Here is a 21,655-nt window from a genome sequence, read left to right on the forward strand (position 1 = left end):
CTCTCTTATTCCATATAAATTCATTCAGTTGACTTCCTACCTTACCAGCTTTGTTGATTCTGTTGTCTATTTCCATATTTAACTTACCATCTTCACTAAAAATCATGCCTATGTAGCTGAAATGTTTTACTTGTTCTATAGGTTCTCCATTCACAATGTAGCTTATAATTTTAATGCTTCTGCCTATTTTCATTGTATTTGTGTTGCTATTGCTGATTTTCAAAACCAAATTTATTACAACAGTTATTCAATTTAGTCAGGGAGTCTTGCAGACTTATACTGGATATATTTTGGAGTATAACATTGTCTGCTGCATAAAGTAAAGAGCTGAGATTAACATCTCCAATTTTGTTATCAAGTTTAATACCACTTTACTTCATAATGTGATCCACATAGATGATGAATAACACAGGGGATAATCTACAGTTCTCCCACGCACCTGATTTTCCATCAAAATATCTGCCTATAATTCCTTCAAGGGGCGCTTAAGGGTCAAAGCTGTATAACTGAGAGGAGACCTCCACATAGCCTTAAAAGAATGTGGAGAACCGACCAGGGTTTCTGACCTAATGTACAATCCTCACCTTCTCGTTGTGCAGCCTCTTGGGTATCTACCTGGATACTGAATGAACGAGGATGGACTGCAATTTGGGATTTAGCCAACCAAATTGTATTCTTATTGGTTAAACCAAAATAAAAAAAATGATGGTACAACATGACAAAATTTCATGCTGGCTGGGGGCGTTGCCCGGTTAAACAATGTCCCCGTTATTTTCGCCAGGGAACCAGGGCAAACAGCGAAAAGTCAGCTACTGGAACAAATCTGAAAACAAACCCCAACTCAACATCACCAGAGTTAAAGATCGGTACTATCAACGTAAGAAGCCTGCATGGCAAAGAAATGGAGCTAGCTGAGGAATTAGATAAGTACCAGATTGACATAATAGGGGTGACTGAAATAAAATAGACAAAACTTGGTAAGATCTTTATGAGCAATAAATACAAAATGTTATATTCAGGCAATGACAATCAAGGAAAAGAAGGAGTAGCCACTATATTCAACACTAAATATCAGGCTAATCTTCTTTAATGACAGGTAGTCTCAAATAAAGTGATGTGGACAAATCTCAGAATGGGGAATTGGACATTGAGACTTATTTGTGCCTATGGTCCCAAAGAAGGTTCTAAGGTAGAAGTGGAGGAATTTTTTGATGCTTTAGAAAAAGCAACTGACACAATGAAAAAGGAAACGCTGATATCCTTGTTGGGGATCTAAATAGCAGAGTAGGAAATGATTGTGAGACATACAAAAATATTTTGGGAAAATTTTGAGAATAGAGCAAAGCTAATGATAATGGCAAATACCTGTTGGATTTCTGCTCAGGACATGGACTGGTTATTATTAACACCATGTTCCAAAATAAAAATGTGCACAAATTCACATGGAGAGAAGAGGCAAGGAATAAGAAAAATCTCATTGACTATGTTATTGTTGATAGTGATGTTTTCTCCCTGGTGCAGGACACCAGAGTGTACAGAGGATTTGAAATTGAAGGGATCACTATTTAGTCTTGAGCAGGATAAAATTGAATTTCATATTGAATAGAATAACATATAAGAAAGTGTTAAAGCGAATAAAAGTTGAGCAGCTCTCAGATGTGAACTGTAGACTAAAATACACAAACATGATTGAAGAAAAAATAAAAGAGTTTGAGAACAGGTTTAGCCAGAGAGGCATGTGGTGAGGTTGTGTCTTCAAGGATAGAAAAATCAGAACTCCACGGTAGACACAGGAAGATAAAGAGGCAGTGAAGGAAAAAAAGAAAGCATATCAAAAGTTCCTGGCAAATAAGTCAGCGTTTGCTCTTAGAGAATACAGAGACAAATGTAAGAAAGCGAAACACTGTGTAAAACTAGCTAAACAAAAGTCATCGGAGGACTTTGGCAAGAACATTCTTCTTCAACAACTTTCAGAAGATATTCTGCATGTTGTTGAAGAAGCTTAGAAATAGGGGAAAGAGTGCTGTAAAAGTAGTGATCATCATCATCAAATTCAAGTGGTGTATAGGATATGATAGTACTACATGAAAAATTTACATCATTACTAACTCCCTATCTATAATTTTCCTCCCAATCAGTCTGTTACTTTTCAAGACTCCAACATTATCCGATCTTATATTTCTATCGTCTAAGGCACTTTGTACCGTATCAATCCACCTATAACTTGGTCTTCATCTGGGTTGTTTTCCTACCAACCTGGCAGAGTACACTTGTTTTGCTAATCTTTCCTCCACCATTCTATTTAAGTGACCATACCATCTGAGATTAGCTCTGCTAATGCATTCCTGGATGCTGACAATGTCAAGTTCTTTCCTAATATCCTCATTTTTAATATGATATTGCCATTGATGCCATCTGTTCACGCCTCTAATCTTTCTCAGGACTCTCATATCTGCGGTCTCTAGTCTTTGGTCAAGTGTTTTACTTCTGACCCAGCTCTCAGATCCATAAGTTAAAACTGGTTTGAACACTGTCTTGTATACGGCTAATTTAGTGTTCCAACTAATTTCTCCCTTCCATATGAATTTATTCAGTTGACTAGAGACCGCAGATATGAGAGTCTGCGGTCTCTAGACCGCAGATATGAAGATGGTAAATTAAATATGGAAATAGACAACAGAATCAGCTTTGTTGATTCTGTTGTCTATTTCCATATTTAATTTACCATCTTCACTAAAAATCATGCCTAAGTAGTTGAAATATGTTTTACTTGTTCCAGAGGTTCTCCGTTCACAACACAGTTGACATTTTCTACAATTCTACCTATTTTCATTGTCTTTGTCTTTTTAATGCTGACCTTCATACCATATCTATTACAAAAGTTATTCAATTTAGTCAAGGAATCTTGCAAACTTGTAGCGGATTTATTTAGAAGCATAACATCGTCTGCATAAAGCAAAGACCTGACATTAACATCTCCAATTCTGATATCATGTTTAATACTACTTTCCCTCATAATGTACATCCTTGTCTCACACCTGATTTAACATTAAACCATCATCCTGTACTTCCTTCAATTCTAACTGCTAACTTGCAACTCAAATAAAGACTAAGTATTGCTTGATATAATGCTCCATTGACACCATATAACTGTAGCGTATTGAATAGATTCTCTCTTGGCACCTTGTCATATGCCTTTTCCAGATCGACAAAACTTAAATATAGATCTTTGTTATATTCCCATGCTTTCTCATCTATTTGTCGTAAAGTGAAGATCTGATCCTGACAGCCTCTAATTGGCCTGAATCCAGCTTGTTCTTCACCAAGCTTTTCTTCCAAAATTGTTCTCAATCCTTTCTCAAGTATACTTGCATAGATCTTGCCAGGAACACTCAGTAGGGAAATACCTCTGAAATTCTCACATTCAGTTTTATTTCCCTTTTTATATATGGGTACTATGAGAGCTCTACTTCAATCATTGGGAATTCGTCCCGCTGTCCAGGTTTTCTGAACTATGCAGTGCAGCCACTGTAAGACTTTTATACCACTATGCTTCAGCATTTCTGGTCGAATATCATCTACTCCTGCTGCCTTTCCACATTTCAAGCCTTTGATGGCTTTTTCTACTTCTACTATGGATATGTATTCCTATCTGTATGCCTGTTGAGTGTTTTTTGCCACTGTGCTATCACTGCTTGTTTCATTTAGCAATTTTTCAAAGTAATTACTCGACACTTCTAGGATATCTTTTTCTCCTGTTTTGATGTCCCCTTTATCATCTCTAACTCCTTTTACAGCACTCTTTTAGCTAACCTTTTACAGTTAATGAGTTGTCAAACGGTGTCTCACTTTATTATTAAAGTCCTGAAGGTACTTCAGGTACAAACTTTGTTTACTTACACTTCGATAAAGGATTAAACTAAATTTATTATAGTCTAACCAAGTGCGAAAAAACTTCCAACATCTCTAAATCCAGAGTAATTTAATAATAAGGTGAGACACCTTTTGGCAACTCATATAGGTAAAGAAGACTTCTGCATTGCTTCCACCTTGGTATCAATACTTCTGGGTCTGGCTCCCACTGACGAGTCCTCAATACAGGTTGAAACTGGTCTGGATAGTGGCCCTTCCCTTAATGCATAGCATTATACATGTCTGCAAGGAGATGTGTTTTCAAGGAGTGACGAGAACTTGGTCCACCTGTACCACGAGTTGCCTCAGTCCTGAAGATACTTCAGGTGCAAACTTTGTTTGCTTACACTTGGATAAAGGATTAAACTAAATTTATTATAGTCTAAACAAGTGAAAAAGCTTCCAACATCTTACAAATCCAAGACTAAATATTGCTTGATATAATGTTCCATTCATACCATATAACTGTTGCATTTTGAGTAGGTTTGCTCTTTACATCTTGTCATATGCCTTTCTAGATGTATGGAACTTAAATAGACGTCCTTGTTAAATTCCCACTTTTTATCAACTGTTTATTTTGAATTGAATATCTCAGTCTGACAACCTCTATTTGACTTGAATCCAGATTGTTCCCTTCCACAATTCTTCTTAGCCATTTCTCAAGTATACTTGTGTAAATCTTATCAGGAACACTCATTAGGGAAATAATTCTGTAATTCTCACATTCAGTTTTATTTCCCTTTTATTGATGGGCATAGGAGAGCTGTCCTCCAAACTTCTGGAATTTGACCTCATTTGGATTTTGACATAATTCAGGCCCTCTGAATTAAGGAATGTAGCCATTGTTAAAAAAAAAAAAAAAAAAATCCATATTTTAAGCATTTTTAGCTGGATGTCATCTCCAGCTACCTTACTACATTTCAGGTGTTTGATGGCTATTTCTACTTTGGTATTGATATAGACTCCTGATTGCATGCCTGTGTTGTCTGTTGAGTAATTCTTACAAACGTGCTGTGATTGTTGGTTTTGTTTAGCAGTCTTTCAAAGTAATTACTCCAGACATGTAGTTTTATTTTTATTTTTTATTATTATTTTATTTTATTTTATTTTTTGTTTCACACATGAAATACCACAAAGAGCTATACTATATTGGTGCTGTGTGGGCGAGAGGAATAGAAGAAAGGAGGAATTTTGCTTGAGGAGAAGGCAGAGTGGCAGACACTGTTCCAAAGAACAGAAGTAAATGGAATGAAAGAGGAAGCAGTGAAGTCAGTTTGGTGAGTTTTAAGATGGACTCTGAAAGATTATTGGTTAGCAGTAGCAGCTTTTGTTTTAATGATATTGGAGGAGAACAGAGGATTAATAGTGGCAAATTAGCAGAGCACTGTCCATGAAAGTATCTGTAGAAGAGGCACAAAGCAGAAACTGAATGGCTGTGAGAGAGATCATTAATTAGCTGGATTGCCATCTTCTGGATAAAATCAAGCTATCTTAGAGAAGATTTCGGTGTCCCACTGAAATCGTCTCTATGGGACACCGTATTCGGTGTCACAAGAATATGGTGGCAATATTCCATGGTTGAGGAGATTTGTGATTTGTATAGAGTTAGCAGCTGTGAAATAATATCTTGCGTGATAAGTACACAAAGTTTTTTGATGGCAGCAGAAGCTATTGTTGAAATATGGTTGTGCCAGGAAAGATTGGAGGTGCAGATTAGTCCAAGAAGAGAAATCTCGTTGTCTTTGGATATCTCAGTATTACTGAAGTGGGATGGAGGGATTGAAGCTCTTTCTTGCAAGAGATCAGACAGGACTGAGTTTTGATGGCATTGAAGTCTACAAGGTTGTCCTTGCCCTGTTGGGATATATCTAGGGGTTCAGAGTTCAGGTCACTGGTCATTCTGGATCTCGAGGATTCTAATACTTGATGACTTTAAAGGTTTGTCAAATGAAAAGAAGGAATGGAGTGTACTCTCATTGGCAAAGCTATGCATTGCTGGGAAAATCTGAGGAGAGGAAACTGTCCTCCATGACACATAGGTGGATGCCTGGTGAACATCTCTAATCAGAGTGCATAACCCCAGCTATGAAATTTGGAGGTGAGGTGTGATGGTATTGTTCTGTTTTGACTATATGGTGTATTACTCAGGACATGTTGGAGTATCTTTCTTGCTCAGTAAAAAGATGGCTAGGTATGTATTAGGTTATAATCCAGTGAGTGACAATCATTTCTCTCAGATTGAGTGGACATCCAATGAATATGACCATCATTCAGGTTTGTGCACCTACTACAGAGGCACCAGAAGAAGACATTGAAGAATTTTATGTTAAGTTATAAGAAGTGATAGATGCAACACCAAAGTGAGATTTATGGTTACTTATTGAGATTGGAATGCAAAAGAGAGACTGAGGAACAAGGAATAACAGGTCATTTTGGTTTAGGTATTCGTAACACTTCAAGGAAGAGACCAGTTGAATTTTGTGCAGAGAATTCCTTGTTTGTTGCTAACATCTGCTTTAAACAGCATAAAAGAAGATTGTACACAAGGATATCACCTGATGGAAAATACAGAAATCAAATTGAATATATACTTGGACAAAGAAGATGGAAAAGTGCAATTCAGTCTGTCAAGACTTTTCCAGGTGCAGACCATGAGTTATTAGTGGCTACGCTACATGTGAAATTACAGAAATGGTAAACAACACAAATGTCAATCAGATATGATCTTGGGAACATACCGGCTGAATACAATATTAATATACAGAACAGATTCAACAGACTCAATTTGTTTGAAAGAGAACCAGATGAATTATGGGAAGAGATTAAAGATATAATTAAAAGAGAAGCAAAGAAGAATATTCCAACAGTTTGTAAGAAGAAGAAGTCCAAAGGGCTGTCAGAAAGTACGGCATTTGAATGCAGAGTTTCAATGACAAGCCAGAAGAGACAAGGAAAAATACTTTAACCAGGAATGCCAACAAATAGAAGATCAAAACAAGAAGGGAAAAACGAGATCTTTTCAAAATGATCAGAGAACTAACAGGGAAGTTTAGTGCCAAGGTGACAATATTGAAAAGTAAACACAAAGGATATCTTACAGCAGCTGCAGACATCAAAGAAAGATGGAAAGAGTATACAGAAGCCCTTTACAGAAAGGACTTCAAAATTACTGAGAAATTTGAAGAGCAGGATTATACACAGGATCCAGTACCACTGGAGAGTGAAGTGAGGTGGGCACTGCAACAGCTATCCAGTAAGAAGGTACCAGGAGGAGATGGAATACCTATTGAGCTGCTCAAAGTCCTGGGAGAAGAGATAGTTAAATTTTTAACATCTCTTGTCAGCAAATTTGGATCACAACTACATGGCCTAGTTGGGAATGGAAAAAATCAGTTTATACACCTTTATTGAAGAAAGGCGATGCAAGAGAGTGCGAAAATTACAGAACTATAGCACTGATTTCTCATGCAAGTAAAATCTTACTTAAGATCATTCAGAAAAGACTGGAACCATTCATGAAGAGAGAAATGCCAGATGAACAGGCAGGATTTCGAAAAGGCAGAGGAACAAGAGAACAAATTGCCAATGTGAGATGGATAATAGAAAGAGCACAGGAACATCACAAGAATGACTACCTTTGTTTCTTTGACTATAGCAAGGCTTTTGACTCTGTAGATCACGTGAAACTGTGGCATGTGTTAAGAACAATGGGAGTCCCAGAGCATTTCATTATCCTTCTGAGGAATCTTTATTATGAACAGGAAGCTACTGTCTGAACAGATCTTGGAGAAACTGAGTATATCACAATAGGTAAAGGGGTGCAACAAGGATGTATTTTATCTCTGTACCTGTTTAACTTGTACAGCAAAATAGGCTGGAGGAGTCTCCAGTTGGAATTAAAATTGGTGGAAAAAATATTAATAATTTGAGGTATGCAGATGATACCACTTTGCTAGCAGAATGCAAAGAAGATTTGGAGGAACTTATTATGAAAGTTAAAGAAAGTGCTAAATATGATCTTAAATTTAACCTCAAAAAGACAAAAGTTATGGCAACGTGTGAACTTAATGATTTTGAAGTAGATGGGGAGAAAATGGAAGTAGTTAACAATTTTGTGCTCCTAGGATCCTGAATTGATAAAGATGGTTATTATACTGAATAAGTTAGAAGAAGATTATTACTCGGAAAGAAAGCAATGACAAATTTAAGCAAGATCTTTAAAGATAAAGATATTAGTCTCGCAACAAAAATCAGAATTGTGAAAGCGATTATGATATTATGGATAATACCATATATTAATATGCGATTATAATGCGATAATAATAAGTTATGGATACATGGTATTTCCTGTGGTACTGTATGGATGTGAATGTTGGATCCCGAGAAAGAGTGAAAGACGGACGTTAGATGCATTTGAATTATGGGTTTGGAGATGCTTACTAAGAATACCATGGACTGCAAAGCAAACCAATAAATCAGTGATAGACAGAACAAAGCCAGATTGCTCCCTCGAAGCTATGATCATCAAGCAAAAATTGTCATACTTTGGACATATTATGCAAGCAAATGACAGTCTGGTTTGATCATGATGATGTTTGCTAAATTTGATAGAAGCAGGAGAAGAGGAAGACCAAGAATTAGATGGGTGGATGGAGTTAAAGAAGCAACTGGAGTGATTGGAAATTCTGAAAGACATGCTCAGGGATAGATCTGAATGGAGAATGTATGTTCATAGGATCACCAGTAGTCGAAAACGACTCGATGGAACACACACAACACACACACACACACACACACACACACACACACACACACACACACACACACACACACACACACACACACACACACACACACACACACAATGTTAAATTATTGATTAAATCACCACTTGTAGTATATTAAAAGTATAAATGATAATTTGTTCTCTGCCATGTAAAATTAAGATATGGTTGATCAAAGTAATGTCATTCTGACTTACTGTTTGAATTGTAATGTAACTCATTTCTGTATCTACTGTGTGTATATATCTATATAAATGTGTGTGTGTGTGTGTGCTCCAAGTGATGATCTTAATATGAAAGTCGAAACATCATTTAATTAAAGTTATTATTCTTAACATGGTACTACTCTGCATAATTTTATGGGGAGGGGGGGGAAACAGGTGGTATAGGTATTATTTCTGGGAAGATTCCCATGTTACTCCTCTAAGTAAATATTATTTTTATGGCTATTTAGCCCATTTTTGTTTAGGAGTGTCCCTTTTATAATGTCACTGGCTTTTTAATCAAATTTTAGGGCAGTACTGATGTTTTATATAGACAGATATATGAAGAATACATAGAAGGAATAATTTGTTATTCCTTCTATGTATTCTTCTTATATACTTCTCCTCTGTTATACTTCTTATTCATTGGCATCCTGGTGTATGTTGATATACATTCATCTGCTGTTAAAGGGAAGTATGATTAAAAGGAAGGGGGTTGGAAATGTGTGTGTGGGGGAGAAATGTGGGAGAATTATTGGTCGAGACAAGAGGTTTGTGAACTTTTTTGAAAAACCCAGGTTTTTCAAAAAAAATGATAACATATAATAAACCTATATAAGCATTTTATTTATTGTTATCATTACTGTTATATGACACCCCTGCAGAGTCCAACAACTAATTGCATAAGACTGCCTTACACAACACAAGATCCACACACCTCTACTACATACCAGAAGAATAATTTTTGTTTGTTAGTTGTGTGTGTGTTTTTGCTGACCAGTTTGCCTGCATTGGAGGAGGAAAAACATCTGTATGAAAAATCTTGCTATCTCTGTGAGACAGACTAATTCAATTTTGGTTAAAAAAAAAAAATTACACACATATATATATAGAGAGATTCAACATCGTGACAAGAAGTCATGAAATTTTAACTGACACCAAGTCAGAAGAATTTCTCATTACTTGCTTTCGTTCAGAACAGAAACTAAGTATCGCTTTACATTTTTTTTTGGTCAGTAAACAATTGTATCTTAAAAATATAAGACATCATTTGAATTGCTTCCTTCATTTATCAATTATTGAGAAATCTTGTTTATGCTTTAAGTAACTATTTCTCCCTTTTCAGCATGGATTAATGAACCAGTTGTTACGATTAGCATATAATTGTTTGTCTTTTGACTTCATTGGAACATCTCCTGATGAATCCTCCGACGATCTATGCACTGTGCAAATTCCCACTAGTTGGAGACCTGCATTTTTAGATTTCAATACCCTGCAGCTATTTTTTGATCTTTATCATTCACTTCCATCAACACTGTCACCATTGGTAAGATTTATGATAATCTTTATATTATTTATTTATTTATTTATTTATTATTATTATTATTATTTTTTAATCTCCTAGTATTTACTAAGGTAAATCATATTACAGTCATCATCATCATCATCAAATTCCTGCCATGTATCCTCAAGGGGTGTCAGTATTACAGTTAACAATGTTATTAGTTTTTGTTTTGATTAGATTAAATAGGTGTAAACTATTTAAGCATCTATATAATTCTGCTTCATATATAATGCAGAGATTAAGAGTGTCCATGTTCTATCCTTGGGGTTTATTTTATATTATTTATCTAATATTTTTTTGGTAAATATTTTAAATAGCAAAACAAGATATTATTGCACAAATATACAAAGAAACAAGACTGCCATATTCTTTGCTTATATGAGTCCAACCACAGCTCTTGTGCAACATGACTTTGTTTTCTGGGGGGAAACTTATAAAAAACTGGATTTTATGTCAAAAACCAGCCAAAAAAAAAAAAAAAAACACGATAACTTACAAATTATGCCAGAACTCACTTTCACATCTGCTCTAACATCTGTAGCATTAACACCAACATACACGACATTCACTATCACTTCCTGACCAGACATCTTACTCTTTACAGAAACCCACATTACAGCCAAATCCATTACTGTTCACGTTCAATTCCCAAATTACACACGTCACGATTCTTTTAGTTACAAGGGCACCTGTTTCTTTGCGAGAACTGACATTGCTTTCCAGAGAATGGCTAATTCAAAATCCCCTGCTTTTGACCTTCTCTGGATCACAATGCCCCATTTAATAACATTTACCACTCCCCAAACTTAGAAAAACTACACAGACCTCTTCACATTCCTTTCTGTGAAGCTTGACCACCTGAAATCTGGCTATCTAAATAGTGAGGTCAGTTTTCTAGGTGACTTCAACATCCATAATTCTAACTGACTCCCCTTTTCCGGCACCCCTGACCAAACTGGATGACTGGCAGGAATCTTTGCTGTAAGCAGTGACCTAACATCTATCTACAAGAATTGCTGATAATCTTCTTCACTCTTTCAATACACCTGATCTCTTAACTACTACTTCTTTCAGATACACTGTAGAGGTTTTCTTCTCTCATCAACTCAGGCCACAGTCTTGTGCTAGTGGTATGAGTTGCCAAGACTACACTCTCACAGAACATCCTTCCTCAAACTATTCTCAACTTTAAATCTTCTGGCACTACAAAGGTTCAAAGTAGGATCGACGTCTGGAATGTCTACTACTCCTTTCCACGATCAGACTTGCTCTGTTCATCTGACTGTTCTTTGAGTCACAAAAAGTTTCCTCATTGGCACAAAAGCCTTCGTTCCCTATTCTATCCCAAATTTTCTTCCACTTTTTAAGTCCTTTTTTTAACAGAAACTGTATCAAAGCATTTGAAGTAAAAAATTCAGCTTAATTCAGTTGGCTTACATCAAGAATCCCAACTTCATACTCTGCCAGTGCCAAAGCACACAATAAGTGCAATACAGTCATCAGCAGATTGTAAATCTGATTTCATAAAGGCCAACAGCAGAAAACTTGCTTCTGGCCCCTGTACTTCCACCCTCTCTCTCTCTCTCTCTCTCACACACACACACACACACACACACTCACATCCTGATGGTACCACTGTTACTTGACCTAAAGATAAAGCTGACCTCCTATTATCACTTTTTCTTGAACTCTTGCATAGATGACATGAAGGAAATTGCATCCCACCATATGCCAGTAGCTTTTCAACAAAAAAATAAATAAAATAAAAAATAATCAGAAAACTGCTAAATAACTTGGACACAAAAAAAGTATTTTGGTTCTGACTGCATCTCTCCAGTTGCTCTCAAACATTGTGCTCCAGACCGTATACCTGCCCTGCATAGTCTCTGCAGTCTATTATATATAGCAAGTACTTATTCCAATGTGGGGAAGCAATCTCATATCTAGCCTATTCCAAAAGAGGGACAAAGAAGTCTTTTTGTCAATCTCCATCACTTCAGTTCTCTTCAGAATAACAATTAAAGTCATCAACTTTAATCATCTGCTGTTAGTTTTGGATTCTGCCATTCAAGACCCATAGCTGACCTCTTAATCCAACATCACCCACCACTGTTCTTGTGCCATGAAAAGGTTTGGAGAAACTTGTGCTGTGCTCTTCATTTTCAGAGCTCTTGACCATGTTTGGCATTAAAACCCAACAAACAAATTTCTTTCCTACCACCCTCTGTAATTAGTTATCTAGTTTTCTCACTGGTCATTTACTACATGTCATGGTGGATGGCTTCCTCTCTTTTGAGCTTTGTCACCAATATAGGAGTGCCTCATAGCTTTGTTGTATCACCTATACTCTATATCTTTTTATGTACTGACCTAGTTTCAATCACTACTAATTATATTCACAGCTTTTTGAGATGATACTGCTCTCCATTTTTCTTACTCATTTGACAAACTATGTATTTCTCAGCCATCCTAAGCTTCACGATCATCTACAGCCAGTATCTTAAACATTTATCTACATAGCAACCTTTAGTGGGGCAAGGACAGTCTGGTCACCTTCACTGCCACCAAAATCACTTCACTTTATCCTCTTCTTCTTTAGCCTCTTTCCATCAACTCCTGAATATAACCCTCCCCATTAACTTTTTAGTTCTGTCTGGTTTTAGCCAGTGTTACCATCTGATGTTGTAAACCTTTGTAGACTTTCTCTCCATCCTGTTTGTTTGAGATCTTTTCTATTTCCCTTCTCTTGGTATCCACTCAGTGCTTAATTTTGCCCATGTTTCATTTGTCAGGCTACTAATGTGTCTAACCCATCTCCGTTTACATGCTTTACAACACTTCACAGTGTTTTCTACTCTAGTCATCTCTAATTCTAGAATTTCTTATTTATCTTTTCGTTATGAGGAGCATTCTTATCTTCAAGAGCTTTCTTAGGCATATAGGCAAATCTCTGAACAAGTAATCTTTATACAGCCAAACTGCTTTGTTTCCTTGTGTGATTCTTCTTCTACTTTATTTTGTTTTTCCTTAAAGCTAGCTAATTTACCAAGGTAAATATAATTCTCCACAATTTCAATATGATTATCTATTAATTTTAGTTCAGATTAATCTGAATTTGTCATCACTTTGGTTTTTGTTACATTAATCTTTAAGCTCCCCCCCCCCGCTTTCTCTATCAAGGTTTTTTAGCATTTCATGGGCTCCTTCATTTTTTGCTAAAAGAACAATGTCATCTGAAAAATTTAAGTGATTGGGATTGTTTCCATTGATGCTAATTCCATAGTTTTTCCATTAGGCATTCTTGGACTTCTAATGTGGTAGAAAACAATTTGGGTGATACACAATTTCCTTGCATTACTCCTCTCCCAGTAGTAAATTCCTTTTCTTGATGTTCTTTATACTGGCTGTTTACAGTTTTTAATAATCAGATATGCTTTGTTGGGATGTCTTGTTTTAAACTGTTTATTATTTCTGACTGATATAGAGAATTAAAGGCTTTTTCATAATCTATAAACACTAAATACGCAGGAAGATTATATTCATTTGCCCTTAGTAATACCCAATCTGACAAGGTCAGATCTCTGTGGGATTTTTCTCCAATAATCTATTATTTGTGAGCACTCCAATATTGTCATATCTAACATTTCATGCTTCTAAATCACCTTTGACTGAATCAGTCAACCTAGACCTTGAAATTCCTCTTGTTCTCTTTCCTGGCATCTTGGCATCAAACAGCTGTTTTACTAACCTTTCCTCATCCATTCTCTTTAAGTGGCCATCCTACTTTAGATTAGCTCTGCTGACACATTCTTGAATGCTAATAATGGCAAGTTCCTTTCTGATATCTTCATTTTAATATGATTCTGTCATTGATAACATTAGTGCACTTTCCTAATTTTTCCCAGAACCCTTATACGTGTTGTGTCTGGTCTTAGATTGAGTGCATTATTTCTAACTCAATTCTCAGATCCATAACTTAAAACTGGTTTAAACATTGTCTTGTATATTACTAGTTTGATTTTTTTTTGGCCAATTTTTCTCTTATTCCATATAAATTTATTCAACTAGATATACACCATACCAGCTTAGCTTATTCTGTTGTCTATTTCCAGATTTAGCCTGCCATCTTTACTAAAAAACTGTGCTTAAATAGCTGAAATATTTTACTTGTTCTATAGGATCTCCACTCAGAATGCAGTTGAAGTTTTCATAGTTTTGTCATTTTATTGATGATTTTCATGCCAAATTTGTTACAGCTGTTATTAAATTTAGTTAGAGAATCCTGGAGACCTGCACTATATGTGTTTAAGAGTACATCATCTGCATAAAGCAAAGAGCTGTGTTTGACATCTCCACTTCTAATATCAGCCCTAATGCTGCTTTCTTTCATAATGTGATAAATATATATGATGATGAGTATAATGTGCACCCTTGTCTTACGCTGATTTTACCTCAAAGTGTTTTCCTGTATTTCCTTCAGTTTTAACTGCTGACTAACAAATTAAATATAGATTATGTATCATCATCATCAAATTCCTGCCATGTACCCTCAAGGGGTGTACAGGATATGACAGTACTACATGAAAAAATTACATCATTACTAACTTCCTATCTTCAGTTTTCCTCCAAATCAGTCTATTACTTGTCAAGACTCCAATATTATCATTATCAGATCATATTTCTATTGTCTACGGCACATTGTACCATATCAATCCACCTATATCTTGGTCTTCCTCTGGGTCGTTTTCCTGCCAACCTGGCAGAGAACACTTGTTTTGCTAATCTTTCCTCTCCCATTCTATTTAAGTGACCATATCATCTGAGATTAGCTCTGCTAACGCATTATTGGATGCTGACAATGTCAAGTTCTTTCCTAATATCCTCATTTTTAATATGATATTGCCATTGATACCATCTGTTCACGCCTCTAATCTTTCTCAGGACTCTCATATCTGCGGTCTCTAGTCTTTGGTTTGGTGTTTTACTTCTGACCCAGCTCTCAGATCCATAAGTTAAAATTGGTTTGAACATAGTCTTGTATACAGCTAATTTAGTGTTCCGACTAATTTCTTTCTTATTCCATATGAATTTATTCAATTGACTTCCCACGATACCAGCTTTGCTGATTCTGTTGTCTATTTCTATATTTAGTTTACCATCTTCAGTAAAAATTGTGCCTAAGTAGCTGAAATGTTTTACTTGTTCCACAGGTTCTCCATTCACAACACAGTTGACATTTTCAATGATTCTGCCTATTTTCATTGTCTTTGTCTTTTTATTGCTGACCTTCATACCATATCTATTACAACAGCTATTCAATTTAGTCAGAGAATCTTGCAGACTTGTAGCGGATTTATTTAGAAGTATAACATCATCCGCATAAAGCAAAGAGCTGACATTAACATCTCCAATTTTGATATCAGGTTTAATACCACATTCCTTCATAATGTGATCCATATAGATAATGAATAACAGAGGGGATAATGTACATCCTTGTCTCACACCAGATTTAACATTAAACCATCTTCCTGTACTTCCTTCAATTCTAACTGCTGACTCACAACTCAAATAAAGACTAAGTATTGCTTGATATAATGCCCCATTCACACCATATAACTGCAGCATATTGAATAGCTTCTCTCTTGGCACCTTGTCATATGCCTTTTCCAAATCGACAAAACTTAAATACAGATCTTTGTTATATTCCCATGCTTTCTCGACTATTTGTCGTAAAGTGAAGATCTGATCCTGACAGCCTCTATTTGGCCTGAATCCAGCTTGTTCTTCACCAAGCTTTTCTTCCACAATTCTTCTCAACCGTTTCTCAAGAATACTTGCGTAGATCTTGCCAGGAACACTCAGTAGGGAAATACCTCTGTGATTCTCACATTCAGTTTTATTTCCCTTTTTATATATGGGTACTATGAGAGCTCTACTCCAATCATCGGGAATTCGTCCCTCTGTCCAGGCTTTCTGAACTATGCAGTGCAGCCACTGTAAGACTCTTATACCACCATACTTCAGCATTTCTGGTCGAATATCATCTACTCCTGCTGCCTTTCCACATTTCAAGCCTTTGATGGCTTTTTCTACTTCAAGTATGGATATGTATTCCTGACTGCATGCCTGGTCAGTGTTTTTTATCACTGTGCTGTCATCACTGCTTGTTTCATTTAGCAGTTTTTCAAAGTAATTACTCCATACTTCGAGGATATCTTTTTCTCCTGTTTTCATTTCACCTTTATCATCTCTAATTCCTTTTACAGCACGCTTTCCTCCATTCCTAAGCTTCTTCAACAACCTCCAGAATATTTTGCCACCTTCTTGATATTTATTTTCTATATTCTTGCCAAAGTCCTCCCATGACTTTTGTTTAGCTAGTTTTACACACTGTTTAGCTTTCTTACATTTGTCTCTGTATTCTGTAAGAGTAAAAGATGACTTATTTGCCAGGAACTTTTGATATGCTTTCTTCTTTTCCTTCACTGCCTCTTTAACTTCCAGTGTCCACCAGGGAGTTCTGATTTTTTTTTATCTTTGCACACAACCTCACCACATGCCTCTCTGGCAGAATCAATCAATGTTTCCTTCAGAGTTTGCCACTGAATCTCCAAGGTTTGATTCCTGTTCTCAAACTCTTTCATTTTCTTTTCAATAATATTTCTGTATTTTAGTCTACAGTTTACATCTGAGAGCTGCTCAACTTTTATTCGCTTTAAAACTTTCTTACATGTTATTCTTTTCAATATGAAATTCAATTTTATCCTGCTCAAGACTAAATAGTGATCACTTCCAATTTCAAATCCTCTGTGCACTCTGGTGTCCTGCACCAGGGAGAAAACATCACTATCAACAATAACATAGTCAATGAGACTTTTGTTATTCCTAGCCTCTTCTCTCCATGTGAATTTGTGCACATTTTTATGTTGGAACATGGTGTTAGTAATAACCAGTCCATGTCCTGAGCAGAAATCCAACAGATATTTGCCATTATTATTAGCTTTGCTCTTTTCTCCAAATTTTCCCAAAATATTTTTGTATGTCTCACAATCATTTCCTACTCTACTATTTAGATCCCCAACAAGGACCAACTTTTCCTTTTTCATTGTGTCAGTTGCTTTTTCTAAAGCCTCAAAAAATTCCTCCACTTCTACCTTAGTAGAACCTTCTGTGGGACCATAGGCACAAATAAGTCTCATTGTCCAGTTCCCCATTCTCATATTTGCCCACATTACTCTACTTGAGACTGACTGCCATTCAAGAAGATTAGCCTCGTATTTTGTGTTGTATACTATGGCTACTCCTTCTTTTCCTTGATTGTTATTGCCTGAATATAACATTTTGTATTTATTGCTCAGAAAGATCTCACCAGTTTTGGTCTTTTTTGTTTCAGTCACCCCTATTATGTCGATCTGGTACTTATCTAATTCCTCAGCTAGCTCCATTTCTTTGCCATTCAGGCTTCTTATGTTGATAGTACCGATCTTTAACTCTGGTGATGTTGAGTTGGGGTTTGTTTTCAGATTTGTTCCAGTAGCTGACTTTTCGCTGTTCGCCCTGGTTCCCTGGCGAAAACAACGGGGGCCTTGTTTAACCGGGCGACGCCTCAGCCGGCATGAAATTTTGTCATGTTGTACCATCATTTTTTATTTTGGTTTAACCAATAAGAATACAATTTGGTTGGCTAAATCCCAAATTGCCAGCCCATCCTCGTTCGTTCAGTATCAAAGTAGATACTCAATAGGGTGCACCACGAGAAGGTGAGGATTGGACATTAGGTCAGAAGCCCTGGTCGGTTCTCCGCATTCCTTTAAAGGCTATGTGGAGGTCTCCTCTCAGTTATACAGCTTTGACCCTTAAGCACCCCTAGATTATGTATTGTTCTGTATAATGTTCAATTAACCCCATATATTTAAAGTATTTTGAAAAGATTTTCCATGGACACCTTGTTGCATGCCTTTTCCAGATCTACAAAACTTAAGCACACATCCTTGCCATATTCTCATGATTTCTCAACTATTGTTTTAAAGTTTAAACCTGATCTTGATAACCTCTGTTATTTGGCCTGAGCACAACTTGTTCTTCCCCAAGTTTCTCTTCCACAATCTTTCTGAACCTCTCTTCAAGTATGCTTGCAGAAGTTTTACCTTAGTTAAAGAAATTCCTTCTGTAATTCTCACAATCAGCTTTTTTTTTTTTTTTTTTTTTTTTTTTTTTTTTTTTTTTTGTACCCTCTGAATTATGCAGTTTAGGCACTGTAAAACCTTTATACCTCTATACTTAAGCATTTCTGGTTGAATATCATTTACTCCTGCTGCCTTCCCACATTTCAATTTTTTTAAAACCTTTTTCTACCTCAAGTACTATGTACTCCTCTTGCATTCCTCTTGAAAATTTTCTAGTAAGGTTCTGTCACAGCTTGGTTCATTTAACAGTCTTTCAAAGTAATTACTCCAGACATCTAGGATATCCTACATGTCTGGAGTAATTTCTATGCTTTTCAAATAGCTTCCAGAACATTTTGCCACTTTCCTGATATTTATTTTCTAGAATCTTATCAAAGTCTTCCCATGCTTAGCTACTTTTACACGTAACTTAGATTTCTTAATTTTTCTTGGTATTCTTTTAGGGCATCTGCCGATGTACTTGCTAGAAACTTTTGGTATACTTTCTCCTTTTTCAGGACCGCTTCTTTAACTTCTTGCAACCACCATTGTGTTTTTATTTTTATGTCCTTGCAGATAACTTCACCACATACCTCCCTACCCGAATCAATGTCTTTTTCAGAATTTGCCACTGAGACCCCAAGGTTTGGTTCTTGTTTTCAAACTGCTGCAAATTTTCTTGAATAATGTTTGCATAGTTGAGTACAATTTACCCATGAAAGCTGCTCAACTTTATTTCTTTTTTAAAACTTTATTACATGCTGTGCATTTCAATATGATATCCATTTTTATCCTGCTTAGTACTGGTCACTTTCAGTTTCTAATACTCTGTACACTCTTGTATCTTGAACCAACCTTATGATATCACTATCAACAATGACATAGTGAATTTTTAATTGACTACATAAAACTATTTCTCTTTAGCATAACTCCTGTGAAACTGAAGAAAATTATAAAAAAAGTCATCAGTTTCCTGATATTTATTCTCAAGGTATGTAGAGGCTACCTGGAGAGCACCACATGATCAAGTAATCTCCTATCATCAATTTTCCTCCAAATTATACTTCCACCTGTCAGCACTCAAAAACTGTCCTATCTAATATTTCAGTCTTCCGAGACACTTGTGACTGAATCAATCCACTTATGAGGGTGGTCTGAAAAGATTTCGGCCTCGACCATAGATGGCAACACTATCGTCTGTCTATGTGAAATTGCAGGTAACTCTATCAAGTAGTTTGTTTTATACAGCTCTCTGAAGCAAAAGTGTTGTCTATATATCCCTTGAAATGGATGAAATTGATTATCATGTGGTTATAAAATTCTTTGTAAAAGAAGGTTTAACATTAAAAGAAATTCATTTGAAGTTCATAAAAGTTTATGGGCGCTCTTCTCCTTTGTTTTTGACAGTTAAGAAATGGGCTGTCGAGTTTAGACGTGGCCACCAGCCTTGAAGATGATCTACGTAAAAGTCTAACAACACCTGAAATCATGCACGATATGGTATTGGATGACCGGCGAATCAGAGTGTGTGAAATTGCTGAGACTATAGGCATTTCAAAAGAACATGTAGGATATATGCATGAAGAATTGCAAATAAAAAAGCTTTGCGTAAGATGGATGCCGCTCACAGTAGATCAAAAACGCACTCGCATGAAAATCTTTGAACAGTGCTTGCAGCTATTTTAACAAGAATAAAATTGATTTTGTGTGTTGATTTATTACTATGGATTAGAACTTGGATTCACTTACATACCAGAATCCAAACAGCAGTCAAAACAGTGGACAGAAGTTGGTTGTTCAGTGCCAAAGAAGACAAGTTTGGTTCTATCAGCAGGAAAGTTCATGGCATTGGTGTTTTGCGATGCTAAAGGCATTTTGTTTATTAATTATTTTGAAAAGGGTAAAACAATAACTGGGGAATATTTTTCCGATCTTGCTCACAGTAGATCAAAAACGCACTCGCATGAAAATCTCTGAACAGTGCTTGCAGCTATTTTAACAAGAATAAAATTGATTTTGTGCATTGATTTATTACTATGAATGAGTCATGAGTCTTTGACTCACCATTACACACCAGAATCCAAACAGACTAAATGAAAAAATTCGTGAGAAAAGACCTGGTTTGCAGAAGAAAAAAAATAAACTTTCATCAGGACGATGCACCTGCCCACAAAGGTGTTTTGGCGGTGGGAAAATTAAGGGAACTGTACTATGAATTGTTGAAACACCCACCCTATACCCCAGATTTGGCTCCCTCTGACTTCTATCTCTTCCCAAAACTAAAACTCTTCCTCGCTGGTCAGCATTTTTCTTATCTGATAATAATAATATTGGAGTCTTGACAAGTGACAGACTGATTGGAGGAAAATTGTAGATAGGAAGTTAGTAATGATGTAAATTTTTCATGTAGTACTAAGCTGCAGAGGGGTATTTTCTCAGATCTTACTGAGAACCATTACAGGGATGGGATAATGGCATTGGAGCATCACTGGAATAAATGTATTAGTTGAAAAATAAAAATTATTTTGAAATTATAGATTCGTTTTTCATTGTTAGGCCTAGAACTTTTCAGACTACCCTCGTAGATTTTAGTCTTCTCTTGGATCTTTTTCCCACTATCATAGTATTAAACACCTGTTTTGCTAACCTTTCCTCTCTCATTCTGTTTGTGACCATATGCATTTGATTAGTTCTACCCACACATTCTTGCATGCTGACAATATGAGGTTCCTTTCTGATACCTTAATTTCTGATATGATTCTGTTCTGTTATCAGTGCTATCTCTTCAGTCTCCTATGCATTCTCAGAATTCTCATATATATGGTCTCTAAATTTTGATCAAGTGCTTTAGCCTCAGTTCCATAGCATAAAACAAGTTTGAATTCTGTCTTGTATATTGCTGTTTGAATGTTTTGGCTAATTTCTGTTTATTCAACTCTCCATACCAGCTTTGTTTATTCTGTCTATTTCCAGATTTAAGTTGTCATCTTCATAAAAAATTGTCTCAATTTTTGACTATTTGTCATGAAGTGCAAATGTGATTACCTCTATTTGACCCGAACTCAGCTTATGCTTCTCCAGGTTTTTTCATTTACAATTTTTCTTTTATCTCTTCTCAAGTATACTTGCATAATTCTTACCAGGATATCTCATTGGGGAAATTTCTCTTTAATTCTCGTATTCAGTTTTAACCCTTTTTTTGCAGATAGATACTAAAACAGCTCTACTCCAGTCATCTGGAATCAG

General features: G+C 36.0%; 1 protein-coding gene across 1 annotated transcript in view; it reads left to right on the top strand.

Moving 5' to 3' along the window:
* The window catches only part of Ranbp16 (Ran-binding protein 16), a 1,020,902-nt gene that overhangs the window by 249,255 nt on the left and 749,992 nt on the right, over window positions 1–21,655 (top strand). Inside the window, exon 8 of the mRNA XM_090392964.1 lies at window positions 10,026–10,226. Coding sequence (XP_090249090.1) covers window positions 10,026–10,226 — 201 coding nt within the window. The remainder of the gene's footprint in view (window positions 1–10,025; window positions 10,227–21,655) is intronic.

Source organism: Typopeltis vanoorti, chromosome 5 (assembly GCF_054136105.1).
Source record: "Typopeltis vanoorti isolate ZY-2024b chromosome 5, IOZ_Tvanoo_1.0, whole genome shotgun sequence".
NCBI lineage: Eukaryota > Metazoa > Arthropoda > Arachnida > Uropygi > Thelyphonidae > Typopeltis > Typopeltis vanoorti.